We start from the raw sequence: 12555 nt of genomic DNA, 5'->3' as shown, positions 1-12555 counted from the left end.
GTTCTTAGGGTGCCTAGCCACTAGCGGGTTTTCTCTAGCGATGTGAGATCGATATCACCCATTGTTTTCAATAGGGCCGGCAGCAGCGCCAGCCCCAGTGAAAACATAGGGAGTACATCGTGGACTTCTTCCACACCTATGGCAGAGGATTCCTTCATCCCTGCGGACAGCTGTGGCAGAAATTCGTGATGCTATCCCATTGCTTTCAATGGGGTTGGCACTGCTGCAGCCCAATTGAAAGCAGTGGGTTGCAGGCAAACCCCGCAACAATGATTTTTTTGGGGAAGGGCTTGAAATATAAGCCCTTCCCTGAAAATCATCCCTAGCTATAAAAAAATGGATTGAAAAATCCCCGGCCTCCAAAACACAGAGGACAACTGCCGGGGCCGGAGAGAAGAGCCAGACTGCTCTTCTAGGTGCGTGAGTGTGTATATGTACATATATATGTATGTACACACACATATATATATATATATACACATATACACACACACATACATATATATATACACACACGCACACCTAGAAGAGCAGTCTGGCTCTTCTCTCCAGCCCCGGCAGTTGTCTTCTGTGTTTGGGAGGCCGTGGATTGAAAAATCCCCGGCCTCCAGAAAGTGCTGGTCTCATTGGCTGAGCGCTCAGCCAATCACAGGCAGTGCTCAGCCATTCATTGATGAATGGCTTAGGGCTGACTGTGATTCGCTGAGCGCTGTGACCAATCACAGGCAGCCCTCAGCTGTCCTTTTTTTTTTTTATAGCTAGGGATGATTTTCAGGGAAGGGCTTATATTTCAAGCCCTTCCCCGAAAATCATCACTGCGGAGGTTGCCTGCAATCCCAGGGGATAAAGGAATCCTCTGCCATAGCTGTAACAGCTGTGGCAGAAGTCCGCGATGTACTCCTTATGTTTTCAATGGGGCTGGCGCTGCTGCTGCCGGCCCCATTGAAAACACTAAGTGATATCACAGATTTTTTATGTGCGCTGCGAGGCTTAAGAAAAGAAACGCAAATCAGTATGAAACCATTGAAAATCATTGGTTTCATAATCATCACTGGTGGGTAGAAGCCCTTAGGCTGCATTTTTGAAGTGATTCTCATCTGCAGAAAATAAAAACGCATTAAAAAAATGCAGGTGTTTTTTCCCCCCACAAGTATGTGGATGGGCGCTCTTTTACACAGGCCGAACGACTGTTACTGCGATCATTGGTCTGTATACAGCCAGCTTGCACTTCCCCCTGGGGAGGTATACAGCTCTCCCCCAAGCACTGATAGGCTGGCTAAAAAGCAACAATCAGCCGATCGTTGTCCCTTTTATGCGTCCCGACGATCAGGTGAACGTTCACGCTTGATAATTCAGATCATGTAAAAGACCCCTTAGCCTGACCATTGATGCCGGACCCCCGGGCACATCAACCTGTCCGCTAGCTAGAGGCTGCGCCAGCCATGTTTTTGTACTTTGGACAACGCCTTTATGTTGACAGTGCAGACTAGATGGATACAGGCTGAACCCGGCGACTCCATGTCTGTGGGGTGCTGGAATAGCTGATGGTCAACAGTCCCCTAGTGTGTATGGCCGCCATTAGGGCCAATTCACACGGGATTTTCTGTCCATATTTTTTGCCCAACTGGCAGATTCACCTTTTTCTTACGGTATTTTGAGTCGGATCTGCGGCGGAATCAATGCAGATGTGAGACGGGCCGGACATCATTATATGACCCAGGCTGTGGTAAGAATAGAAATTCCAGAGAAGAATAGTCCGCTTGTCAGGATTACACCCCATAATGACATTACATAATCCCATTACCCAAATCTAAATCAAGAGGCCGGAGCTGCGCCACCGCAGAGACCGCCGTCAGACAAAAAAGAATCTTGTTATTTGTGTAGTGCCAACTTCGTCTGCAGCGCTTTCAGGTCATGTATTTACTTATCACCCCCCAACAAGTGGGTACTCATTTTACTGGAAGGCTGAAGGAACCTTAAGCCGGCTACCTGAACCATGAGGGGATTGAATTTGCAACCTTCAGGTCGTGAGCGAGAGCTTAGGACTGCATTTCTGTTACCTTAACACTCTGCGCCACCCGATAGTCCACCGATCACAGGGACAAGGAGGCTTCCGCGCCGAAACGGGTTTGTTTTTTTTTCAACCCCCCCCCCCCCCCCCCGTTCGGCGCGAGACAACCCCGATGCAGGGACCTAAAGAAAGCTTACCGGAGCGCTTACCTTAATCCCCGCGCTCCGGTGACTTCTATACTTACCGGTGAAGATGGCCGCCGGGATCCTCTTCCTCCGTGGACCGAAGCTCTTCTGTGCGGTCCATTGCCGATTCCAGCCTCCTGATTGGCTGGAATCGGCACGTGACGGGGCAGAGCTACACGGAGCCGGCATCCTGCACGAAAGGCTCCATAGAAGAAAGCAGAAGACCCGGACTGCGCAAGCACGGCTAATTTGGCCATCGGAGGGCGAAAATTAGTCGGCACCATGGAGACGAGGACGCCAGCAACGGAGCAGGTAAGTAAAAAACTTTTTATAACTTCTGTATGGCTCATAATTAATGCACAATGTATATTACAAAGTGCATTATTATGGCCATACAGAAGTGTATAACCCCACTTGCTGCCGCGAGACAACCCCTTTAAGGCGTAGCGAGGAGCGAGCCGGTGACGATTTGTATGCCAGCTGGAAGCGGGCAAAACTGTGCCATCTGCACTACGGTGGGAACCCAATTCAGGGTGCGTTCAGCTGTAGCAGACCGTGGCACTATCCGTACCAAAACCCGTACCATGCGGTGTGGACTGCGGCGCGGTGATCTACGTGAATCTGCAGAGGATTTCACACTTTGCGTTAAACAGATGAAATCAACAGCAAATCCGCAGCAGCGGTACGGGATCTGATGGAGATCTTGTGGGGGATTTTCCGCTTTGACGGCAGATATAACTCTGGAAGCTTCCATCCGCCTGTAAAACCGCGGCAGAGATCCGTGACTGCACTGCTGCAGATCCGCGCTTCAGACCGCTTAATGGATAAATCCGCGTGCAGAATCTCCAATGCGTTTCCATCAAAGAAGCGGCAGGTCACGTCTTCATGCGGCTCCGTGCAGAAACACGACGTTAATTGCGCATGCAGACATTAACCGCTGACAGGGAAAATACACAAGCGGATCCACGGCAGAATAATCACAGATCTAGGCTACATTCACACGGTTGAGAAGCTTGTGCGGGTTTTGTGTGTTGCGAGACGCACGAATATGAACTTCATTCTTAGTTTTTGATTGGACCTTTAACCCCTGAAGATTGTGGCCCGTCCCTTCTCCACCCCCTCCCCATATTTTCAGCTTTTCTTCCCCTCCCCCGCCATATTTTCAGTTTTTCCTCCCCCCCATTTTCAGTTTTTCCTCACCACCATATTTTTAGCTTTTCTTCCCCTCCTCACCCCCATATTTTCAGCTTTTCCTCCACCCCTCATATTTACAGCTTTTCTTCCCCTCCTCCCCATATTTACAGCTCCCGCCCCCCCCCACTATTTTTTTTAGCTTTTCCTCCCCCCCATATTTTCAGCTTTTCCTCCCCCCCCCCCATATTTTCAGTCCCCCCCCATTTTTTCAGTTTTTCCTCTTCCCCCATTAATTCAGTCCCCCCCCCCCCATATTTTCAGCTTTTCCTCCGCTCCTCCCATTTTAAGTTTTTCATCCCCTCCTCCCCCCATTTTTAGTTTTTCCTCCCCCCTTTTAAACTCTCTCATTTATCCATTGACGTAGCTGTGTAACGACTTGTATTTTCCTATTGTACCATATAATGTACTGGAAAACTTTTTTAAAAAATTCTACATGGAGTGAAATGAAAAAAAGGTCTAATTCCGCCGTCTCTGATGCGTCTTATTTCTACGGCATACCCTCTGCAACAAAAATGACCACTTTATTCTATGGGTCGGTATGATTACTACGATACCCAATTATATATATATATTTTTTTTTTTTTTGCTTTACTTCATTTATTTTTTTCCAAAGATGTTTCATTTTTTGTTATTATTTGCTGCCATCTTCCGGCAGCCATAACTTCTTTATTTTTCCGTCGGCCAAGCAGTGCGCGGGCTCATTCTGTGCGGGACGTCTTGCAGTTTCTGTATGGAATACATGCGACTTTTTGATCACTTATTACATTTTTTCTTGGAGAAGGAGTGACCAAAAAAAGCGCAATCCTGGTGTTTTTGTTTTCTGACGACGCTCATCATGCGGATAAATAATGCCTTACTTCGGTAAATCGAACTTTTTCAGATGCAGCGATACCAAATATGTATTTTTGTTTTATTATTTAGATTCTTTTATTGTAAATAGGGCAAAAGGTTTTTTTTTTAATAATTAGCAAAACTTTTTTAAAAACTTATTCTTACTTTTTTTTTTTTTTTTTAGCCCCCATAGGGAACATGAACTCGTGATGCTTAGCTCGCTCCTGCTGTATGATGTATGATGTAATGCCGCAGCATACGAGACACCCGAAACATTGGTCAGGGCATTTAAATGCCGCTGTCAGAATTGACAGCAGCATTTAAAGGGTTAACAGCTCCAATGATGAGCTCCTCCGTCACTGACAGCAAGCAGAGATCTTGAAAAGCGTGACGTCTATTAGAAGTTGCAGGACTTCTCAGTTCATTTAATGTGTGAGCACAGATAACCATCACAGTCCTGGGGGACTACAAGTCCCATGGAGAAGAGCTTTGCTTGCTGTGACTTGTACTCCTCCAACCACACACTGCCCACCCTCCCCTGCTCAGCATGGTTCCCATATCCTGTCCACATGCGGCCTACCCCTTCCACAGCCGGACTCCCACCTCCTCCCCAGTGCCGAGCCGCCCTGGTGACCCCGTAGCACTCACCAGTAACACATCACCCCCCTCACCGGCGGCAGAAGCACCGCAGCTCCAGCGGCCAGGATACAAGGCTGGACCCCAGCAAGTCACAGCACAGGGGTGATCCGCGTCGCTGTGTTTATACGTCAAGTGCCCGTCTATAGCTGACACCCCTGTTTACGATCCTAATGGTACGCTCCAAAAGCCAACCCTCCTTCCTCCTCCAGCCGCACCTCTCAACTGACGTCAACAAATTAGATTTGGCTTGAGCCACGCCTCCAAGTCTATAAAACCACACTGTCATTGGTCGCAGACGATCACGTGAGTCAAAGACTATTGGTCGGAAGTAGTTTCCAATCAGGTTATGCCTTGCTCAGAGCGGTCCCGCCCCCCTTACAGGTGATCCGGAAGGCAGGCGGGGGTCGGTCTTGTGATGAGGAGCGGCACTGGCGGAGCAGTCATGCCGGGATGAGCGGCCGCTGAGCGGGATGGCGCACTTGACTCCTCCGCAGCTGCTGTCGGACTTCGGGCTGTTCGGGCGGCCGCAGGTCCTGCGGGATGCGCTGTGCTCCCGGCCCGGTGACACCCGGCTGTTCTGCAGTCCGGACCGCCGGCACCTCTTCATCTGGCGGCAGAGGCGGCTGCTGTCCTTCCCGCGGCTGAGCTCGGACCTCCCGCTGCCCGGGGCCTACCTGGAGCAGAGCTGGCCGGGCTCCCCTCGGCTGTGCGGGCTGCTTTTCCCGTTCTCCCCGCAGGACTGGCTGCTGTGCCCGGTGTGGGAGAACGGACGGGCGGAGGTATGGCGGCCTCCCCGCGGCGGGAACGGCTGGCGGCGGCTGCAGTGCCTGGAGCTGTGTAACGGCCCGCGGGCCCGGGTGGTGTCGGTGTGCGACGGGGGCGTTGGGGAGCTGGTGTGGTGCGAGGAGAGGGCGCCCTCCAGAGCCCTGGGGCTCCCCAGCACCTACATGTACTGCATCTGCCGGAGGGCGCTGCGCCTGTGCGGACCGCAGGTGAGTGACCCCGGGAACCACTGCTTGTGGGGGCAGTACAGCATGTACCTCTGCTGGGTTTTGGGGGGCAGTCTGTAGAGCATGGCCCCCCTCGTGTGAATGTAGGTCAGTCCCATGTGGCCGGATCATAGTGGCCCCATCCCCCCCCCCCCCCCCTCCTCCTTCCCGTGTGGCCGGACTGTAGAGCGGGCTCACCCCCCCCTCCTTCCCGTGTGGCCGGACTGTAGAGCGGGCTCACCCCCCCCCCCCCTCCTTCCCGTGTGGCCGGACCGTAGAGCGGGCTCACCCCCCCCCCCCCCCCATATCCCCCGACCTCCTTCCCGTGTGGCCGGACCGTAGAGCGGGCTCACCTTCCCCATCCCTCCCCCCCATCCCCCGACCTCCTTCCCGTGTGGCCGGAACGTAGAGCGGGCTCACCTTCCCCCCCCCCCCCATCCCCCGACCTCCTTCCCGTGTGGCCGGACCGTAGAGCGGGCTCACCTTCCCCCCCCCCCCCCCCCCCCCATCCCCCGACCTCCTTCCCGTGTGGCAGGACCGTAGAGCGGGCTCACCCCCCCCCCCCCCCCCCGACCTCCTTCCCGTGTGGCCGGACCGTAGAGCGGGCTCACCCCCCCCCCCCCCCCAATCCCCCGACCTCCTTCCCGTGTGGCCGGACTGTAGAGCGGGCTCAAACCCCCCCCCCCCCCATCCCCCCGACCTCCTTCCCGTGTGGCCGGAGCGTAGAGCGGGCTCACCCCCCCCCCCCCCCCCCCCGACCTCCTTCCCGTGTGGCCGGAGCGTAGAGCGGGCTCACCCCCCCTCATCCCCCGACCTCCTTCCCGTGTGGCCGGACCGTGTGCTTCCCCCCCCCCCCCATACGCTCTTTCATGTGTAGTGTATGTTCCTGTATATTGTGCTCCCTTCCCAATTTTATAGTGGACAGTCCCCTAGAGCGTCCCTTCCCCATGTCTGGTTGTTGGTTACGTAGACTGTTCTCCCATCCACGTGGCCGATTCCGTGGAGCATGTATCCAGTAGAGCGGGGACTGGCACCCATGTGTAGCCTGGGGTCAGCTGACCCATTGGGAGCGGTAGCTGCTTATCACCTCCTGTTTGACATTGTGTATGGTTTAATTAAGAAAACCGTGTATAGGATAAAAGGCAAATGGTTTGGATAAAATCTCTTACCGTTTTGTGTATACAGTTCTTATTTTACCTGTGTGTCTCCATGGTGACAGACTACAACCCTTGTGTAGTCGGACCCTGCAGTTGTAGATTACCAACGTTTTATACAAGCCGATCGCTGTACGTTATAAAGGGGAAACAATGGACAACTAGTACGCCGATCGGCGCTTGTTACTGGCTGTCACACACGGCAGAGAATCGCTAGTGGTGTGGGGGTAGGAGTGGCCTAACCTCCGACTGCGGGAGCAGACTAGTCTGTTGCCATGGAGACACACAAGTTTCTACTAGAGCTTTAGACATAATAGATTTTTTTGCTTAGACTTTGTAGCATAATAAAGAATATTTGCTTGATGTAATTTTTGACCTCTGACCTGTATGTTTAGTTTTTTGCTGCTTTATGCCCTTGTTGTGACGAGGTCTGCTGCTGACTTTGGTGTCCTCCTGACCAGTTTCCTTTTTTTCCTGTCTCGTTGGGTCACAGGTAACATTGGGCAGCGTGAAGATCGTCCTCCATCACAGCCCCTTCTACTCCATGCTCTCCTCCCCCTCCCATATCTTCATGGTCCCGGACTCCGGCTCTCATCCGCTCCTCATATACTCCCTCCTGGAAGACAAGATGTCCGTGGCCACCCCAACCACAGGACTCCTCCACAGCAAAGCCCTCACTGAAGGCGACTTTAAGAAGTTGGTTCTAGAACATGCCGGCTTCCTTTCTTCTCAGAAGACCCCAGCGGTCCTGCATTCAGTGGTCACTGAGGCTGGCCACCTGCTTCTTATGACTACCGCTGGGCAGATATATCTCCTTCATGAAGACAGGGGTGCCAGGCATATCTTTGATCTTGACATTGTAGCAGACGCTCAGATCAAGATGCAGATATTTGAGAAGACCTTGGCTTGTGCTGTGGATACAACAGTGTTCCTCATAGATATCAACACCGGGAGGCTGCTGACAAAGCAAGTAGTCGATGCCGCTGAGCTGTTCTTCCTGAGAGTATTGGATACGGAAGGCGTCCAGCTGCTCACGAAGAGTGGCATCTATAGACTTGACTTTTGTGTCGGCGGTGAAGATGGGAAGTCCGAGCCTTCATTGCTGGATATGGTTTACGAAGAAGCCTGTAAGTACTACCAAAGAAGAAGCTTGAGCAATGTTAAGCTGACCGTGCTGGAGTTGAAGAAAGGGGGGATGTTCCAAGCCCCCATCACCTTGTCCGCCATTCTCGACAACTACCAGAAAAACGGCAAATCCAAAGACCAAACGCAGTACGCAGATCTGCTGAGCAACATAAGCAATGAGCTCCAGAGCTTCGTAAGTCTGGAAGTCCTCAAGACCTGCATCCTCAACGCATCTGGAGAAGACATTGAGAAGTACTGTGAAGAGCTGGTGGACCACGAGATCACGCGGCTCCTTCAGATGGACATGGACCGGGACTGCCTGGTCTATATTAACTCCTTGTTCAACACTTTCCCCAAGGCAGCTTGGCTATCCGTAAGGAATAACTTCCAGTTTCTTCTGAACGGAGACGGTAAACTGGTGGTCAGAGCCACCGCTGATCTGTGGAAGAAGGTGTTGAGTCCTCTCCCCTCGGGATCAAGGGACAGCTCTCATAATGGGGTGTATCCACTTTTTGAGGTCATCTGCCAGTCTCTATGTACCTTTAGACCCAAGTGGCTTCCTACTTTTGTCCAGCACGCCCAGGACTGCTCGGGGCTTTCCTTGAACTTTACTGCCAAAGATAACTGTAACGGCGCACCCTTATATAAACGGGCCTTATCTGTTCTGGGGAAGCGGAAGAAAAACACTAACATGGACCTGGAGGTGGAGATCCTGCTGTGCAGTGGGAGACCACAGGCCATCATTCAGGCCATACATATACTGATTGCTCTACAACACTGGTCAAGGGTTATTGAGGAGACTCGGAGGTTCTCACAGCTCAGCCCCCTCATCACAAAGGACATTTTCATCACCCTCTTATTAGAGTTCATCCGGCACAGACACTTGGACTCCTACGTCAACCAACTTTGTGAGATCTGCCCCGAAGACATGACCGCCACTGACCTCTTGCGGATTATTCTGCAGAACATGCCCAAACCAGAGACCGATCCACCTCCGTTCTCCAGCGATGAAATCCATCTGACCGTCGGGTTACTCAAACCTCTCTTAAATAAAGTATTGCAGAACCAGATGAGGAAGGAAAAGTTCCCGACACAAACATTTCCTCCAGCCACCCCACAACGGACTAACAAGTCTGTTACCCATAGTCCTGTAGTAAATGGGGACGACTTGTCGCCCACCGACATCTACGCCACTAATTCTCTGTAAGCTATTGCAGTATTTCTGTTAGTTGGGTTTTGTCTGTGTGGACCCAGTGGGCCCTAACCTGTGGCGGCGTGCTGGGAGGAGGCGTTTTGCCACAGGTTGAGACCGTTGCTCTGAACTATTATTTCTCTCTTCCAGGCTATTGCACTCATCTCGAACATTACGGACGTAGGAGTGGGACCTTCTAGATTTCCATTTAACTGGATGTAGATCACTGTAGTGGTGTAGGTTCTGTCCAGTACAACTGCGCTGGGTCTAGGTGTAGAACAGACCCTATAAGGGGTTGTCCAAGTTATATAAAGGGATTCTCAACAGGTTCCCTGGGATGTAAAACAAAGCAGCTGCTATTCCCCGATGGCGGCTCCAGGTCTCTCTGCTTGACCTGTCTCCTGACAGACTGCTGCAGCCAATGACAGAACTCAGAGATAATCGATGAGCTCTGTCATTGGTTGCAGCAGGTTTATGGGACGGCACAGGCTGCCTGTAAACAAACGGCACAGAGGAGACCTGGAGCTACTGACAAGGGGATTAGTGGGGACAGGCAGGTAGCTGCTGCTTTGTTGTCGAGACCCGTTGACATGTCCTTTACATAACCACTAAAGGGGTTGTCTGAGTTATCTGAAGTTGCCTTAAAGTCTTTTATTTCACATTATTTCTTTAGGTCCAAATTTCAGCACGTCTTATGTTTTATACGGTCAGAGTTCCTTTTTTCTGAAAGCTTCTCTCTATTGAATTTCACTTTCCTGCAGCCACCACTAGGGGGACATTTAACCCGTTGACATGCCCTTTATTGTCTTCAGTGTATCAGTTGTATGCAGTGAGCTCCCTCTAGTGGTGACTGCTGGTAGCAACACTTTTATCATTTAATACCTGCTATACAAGGCATTTGGAACTATCGGAAAAGCAGAATTCTGGCCGCTATAAGTATATAGCGAATATATATATTTTTTTCAAGTATTTAGATTAGAAAATAAATGGCATTCCAGGCTGGACATTCACATTTTAGATGTAGTTTTTGGGTCAATTCAATTCACATTGCTGCCTGAGATGGAGAGTAGCATGGTGTGAGTGCTACCAAGCTGCTTTTGTTCTCTGTTGCCAATCCAGATCTGACTAGTTTAGTTATGGGAGATAAGCCGGGGGGAGATCTCCTACCTCTTTATATGGGGTTGTCCGCTTGTTCATAGCAACCAGGCTTTCTTGGATTATTCATGTCTTCAGATCAAAACTTAATTTGCATTGTGGCAAAGGCGCTTGGCAGCACCCTAATCCATTACTGCCCTTGAAGTCTATGTTGGGGACTTCTATAGATCAGTATTATATTACCTTAGTGTATTTTTTCATGTTAAAGGGGTTTTATGTAATGGAAGCTTAAAGGGGTCTTCCCATTTTGGCTTTTCATGGCCGAGATGGGCAAAGCCATCCGGTTTGTTGCCGACCACCTGACATCAACAGCCAAGCTCTTCAGTCCAGCGCTGGTTGCGTAGCTTTCATTGAAGTGAATGAAGCTACAGAAGCAGTGTGGTCTGTAGTAACGGTGTAGCGGGCTGTGCTACACGGTTTCCATTCACTTCCATGAGAGCTATAGAACCGGCACTTGGCTGTTTTTACCGTTACTGACCAGGTGGCCGACAATCGTATGATAAGCCCAAATGGGAATACCCCTTTATTACATCGTATTAATATACTTTACCTCCGTTCCTCACTGTTTTCAAAGTCTTTGCTTGCTGTCAGTGAATATTGCTGCATACATCATGAGACCTGACACTCCTTACATCTGAGGGTATTTTGCTGTAGCCATCCTTTTTGGGCTAAACCCATCTGCACAAACCGTTCTCCTTCCCTGGTCGTTTGTTACATTGTACCTGCACTGATATATTGTATCGAGTCCAGAGGATTGTAGTGATTGGATACTGCTGTAGCAAACCCTTAGGTGTGTTCTATCTGTATGGATCTTTGTTAATGTCCTTGTTCTTTGCCAGTAAGCAGAGATCTTGAAAACGGAGGAATCAAAGGGGTATTCCGGGCCTTCAGCATCAGTAATCAATAGTTGATCGGTGGGGGTCTGCCACTCTGCATCCTCGCCAATAGACAGATCCTCCAGCTGAAGTCGGTCAGACATGGTCCTTAGTTGTTGGGGCCGGAAGTGTAATAGACTGCTTCATTCCCATCAGTTTATTGGTGGGGGTGCCGAGGAGCGGATCCGCGCCAATTTAATATTTATGAACGATTCTGAGAATGTCCTCAATAGTAAATGCCTGGAGTACCCCTTTAATACATAGTATGTTAGAAAGTTGAAAAACCTTCAATTCTGTAATCATTGAGCTTAATTTCCATGAACCCAACGCGCTCCAGTTCACTCCACCCCGTACCGCAGGTTCGGCGGCTATAGAACGTGACCGTGTCCTCACGTCGGTGAGGTCTGGTGACAGCACAGAACAATCGTGATTCCTAGAGACATTGCATAAATATTTATTGAAGTCGTCCGATGCCATTTAATCCGGCATGGGACATAACTGTGGGTTGTATCTCTGGCAGCACACGGTGTAGCGGTAGTATTGGCTGGCAATAAAGCACCTTTTTAATTTTTCAGTGTTTTGAGATATTAAGAGAAATAAATTGTTTTAATTGTAATATTTCGGGTGTTTCATGTTTGTCCAGGCAGTCTGTTTCTCTTGATGCTATGCCACCTAGACTTTCTGCTGAAGAGGCGCCTCCAACCCTCCAGCAGTTGCGGAACTACAAACACCAGCATGTGGTTCGCAGTGGTTGGAGCTATGGATTAGATTAGTTATATCCCAGGAGCCTGGTGTTTAATGCTGCTGGGGGTCTCTGGGACCAGACAAACAACCTATCAGCATGGTTGATCAGTGCGGATCTGCTGCTCGGGATCCATGCTGATCAGCGCATTGAAGAGGTTGTGTGCATTTTCTCTGGCCTGTGACTTAAGCCTCATTTACACAGGACGACTGTCGGGCAAACTATGCCCGACACTCGTCCCCACATGTACTTGCTCCCATGCCGTTGCACAGGAGTGAGTATGGTTGGCTCGCAGTGGGGGCGGCTGGAGCAGGTTTTACTCCGCGCGCTCCCCCGCCCCTCTCCATTGACTTAACATAGCGGTTGTTCAATACTGAACGGCTGCTATTTACACTGAACGATCATCGTTTAGGCTGCATGAATGATGAGTGTAAACAGCAGCCACTCAGTACTGAGCGGACGC

At 50.6% G+C, this 12555-nt stretch overlaps 2 protein-coding genes across 2 annotated transcripts in view; one reads left to right on the top strand and one right to left on the bottom strand.

Moving 5' to 3' along the window:
* ARMH3 (armadillo like helical domain containing 3) overlaps positions 1–5028 on the bottom strand; it is a 39836-nt gene extending 34808 nt beyond the window's left edge. Inside the window, exon 1 of the mRNA XM_066601076.1 lies at positions 4870–5028. The gene's annotated coding sequence lies outside the window, so the exon portion shown is untranslated. The remainder of the gene's footprint in view (positions 1–4869) is intronic.
* A 192-nt stretch (positions 5029–5220) lies between these two features.
* HPS6 (HPS6 biogenesis of lysosomal organelles complex 2 subunit 3) lies at positions 5221–11966 on the top strand. The gene is made up of 2 exons (XM_066601075.1): positions 5221–5852; positions 7497–11966. Exons 1-2 carry the CDS (start codon positions 5331–5333, stop codon positions 9333–9335), a joined length of 2361 nt encoding a protein of 786 aa, XP_066457172.1. The 5' UTR covers positions 5221–5330; the 3' UTR covers positions 9336–11966.
* Positions 11967–12555: the final 589 nt, after the last annotated feature.

The sequence above is a fragment of the Eleutherodactylus coqui genome, chromosome 4 (assembly GCF_035609145.1).
Source record: "Eleutherodactylus coqui strain aEleCoq1 chromosome 4, aEleCoq1.hap1, whole genome shotgun sequence".
Lineage (NCBI taxonomy): Eukaryota > Metazoa > Chordata > Amphibia > Anura > Eleutherodactylidae > Eleutherodactylus > Eleutherodactylus coqui.
Note: the sequence above shows the minus strand (reverse complement) of the source record. Positions and strands in the feature narration are given on the sequence as shown.

What these genes read in the sequence shown, in the direction of transcription:
- HPS6 (XM_066601075.1), top strand. Translation starts at nt 5,331, where the DNA reads ATGGCGCACTTGACTCCTCCGCAGCTGCTGTCGGACTTCGGGCTGTTC. An exon ending in TGCGCCTGTGCGGACCGCAG is followed by an intron (nt 5,853 to 7,496) that starts GTGAGTGACCCC and finishes GTTGGGTCACAG; the next exon opens with GTAACATTGGGCAGCGTGAA.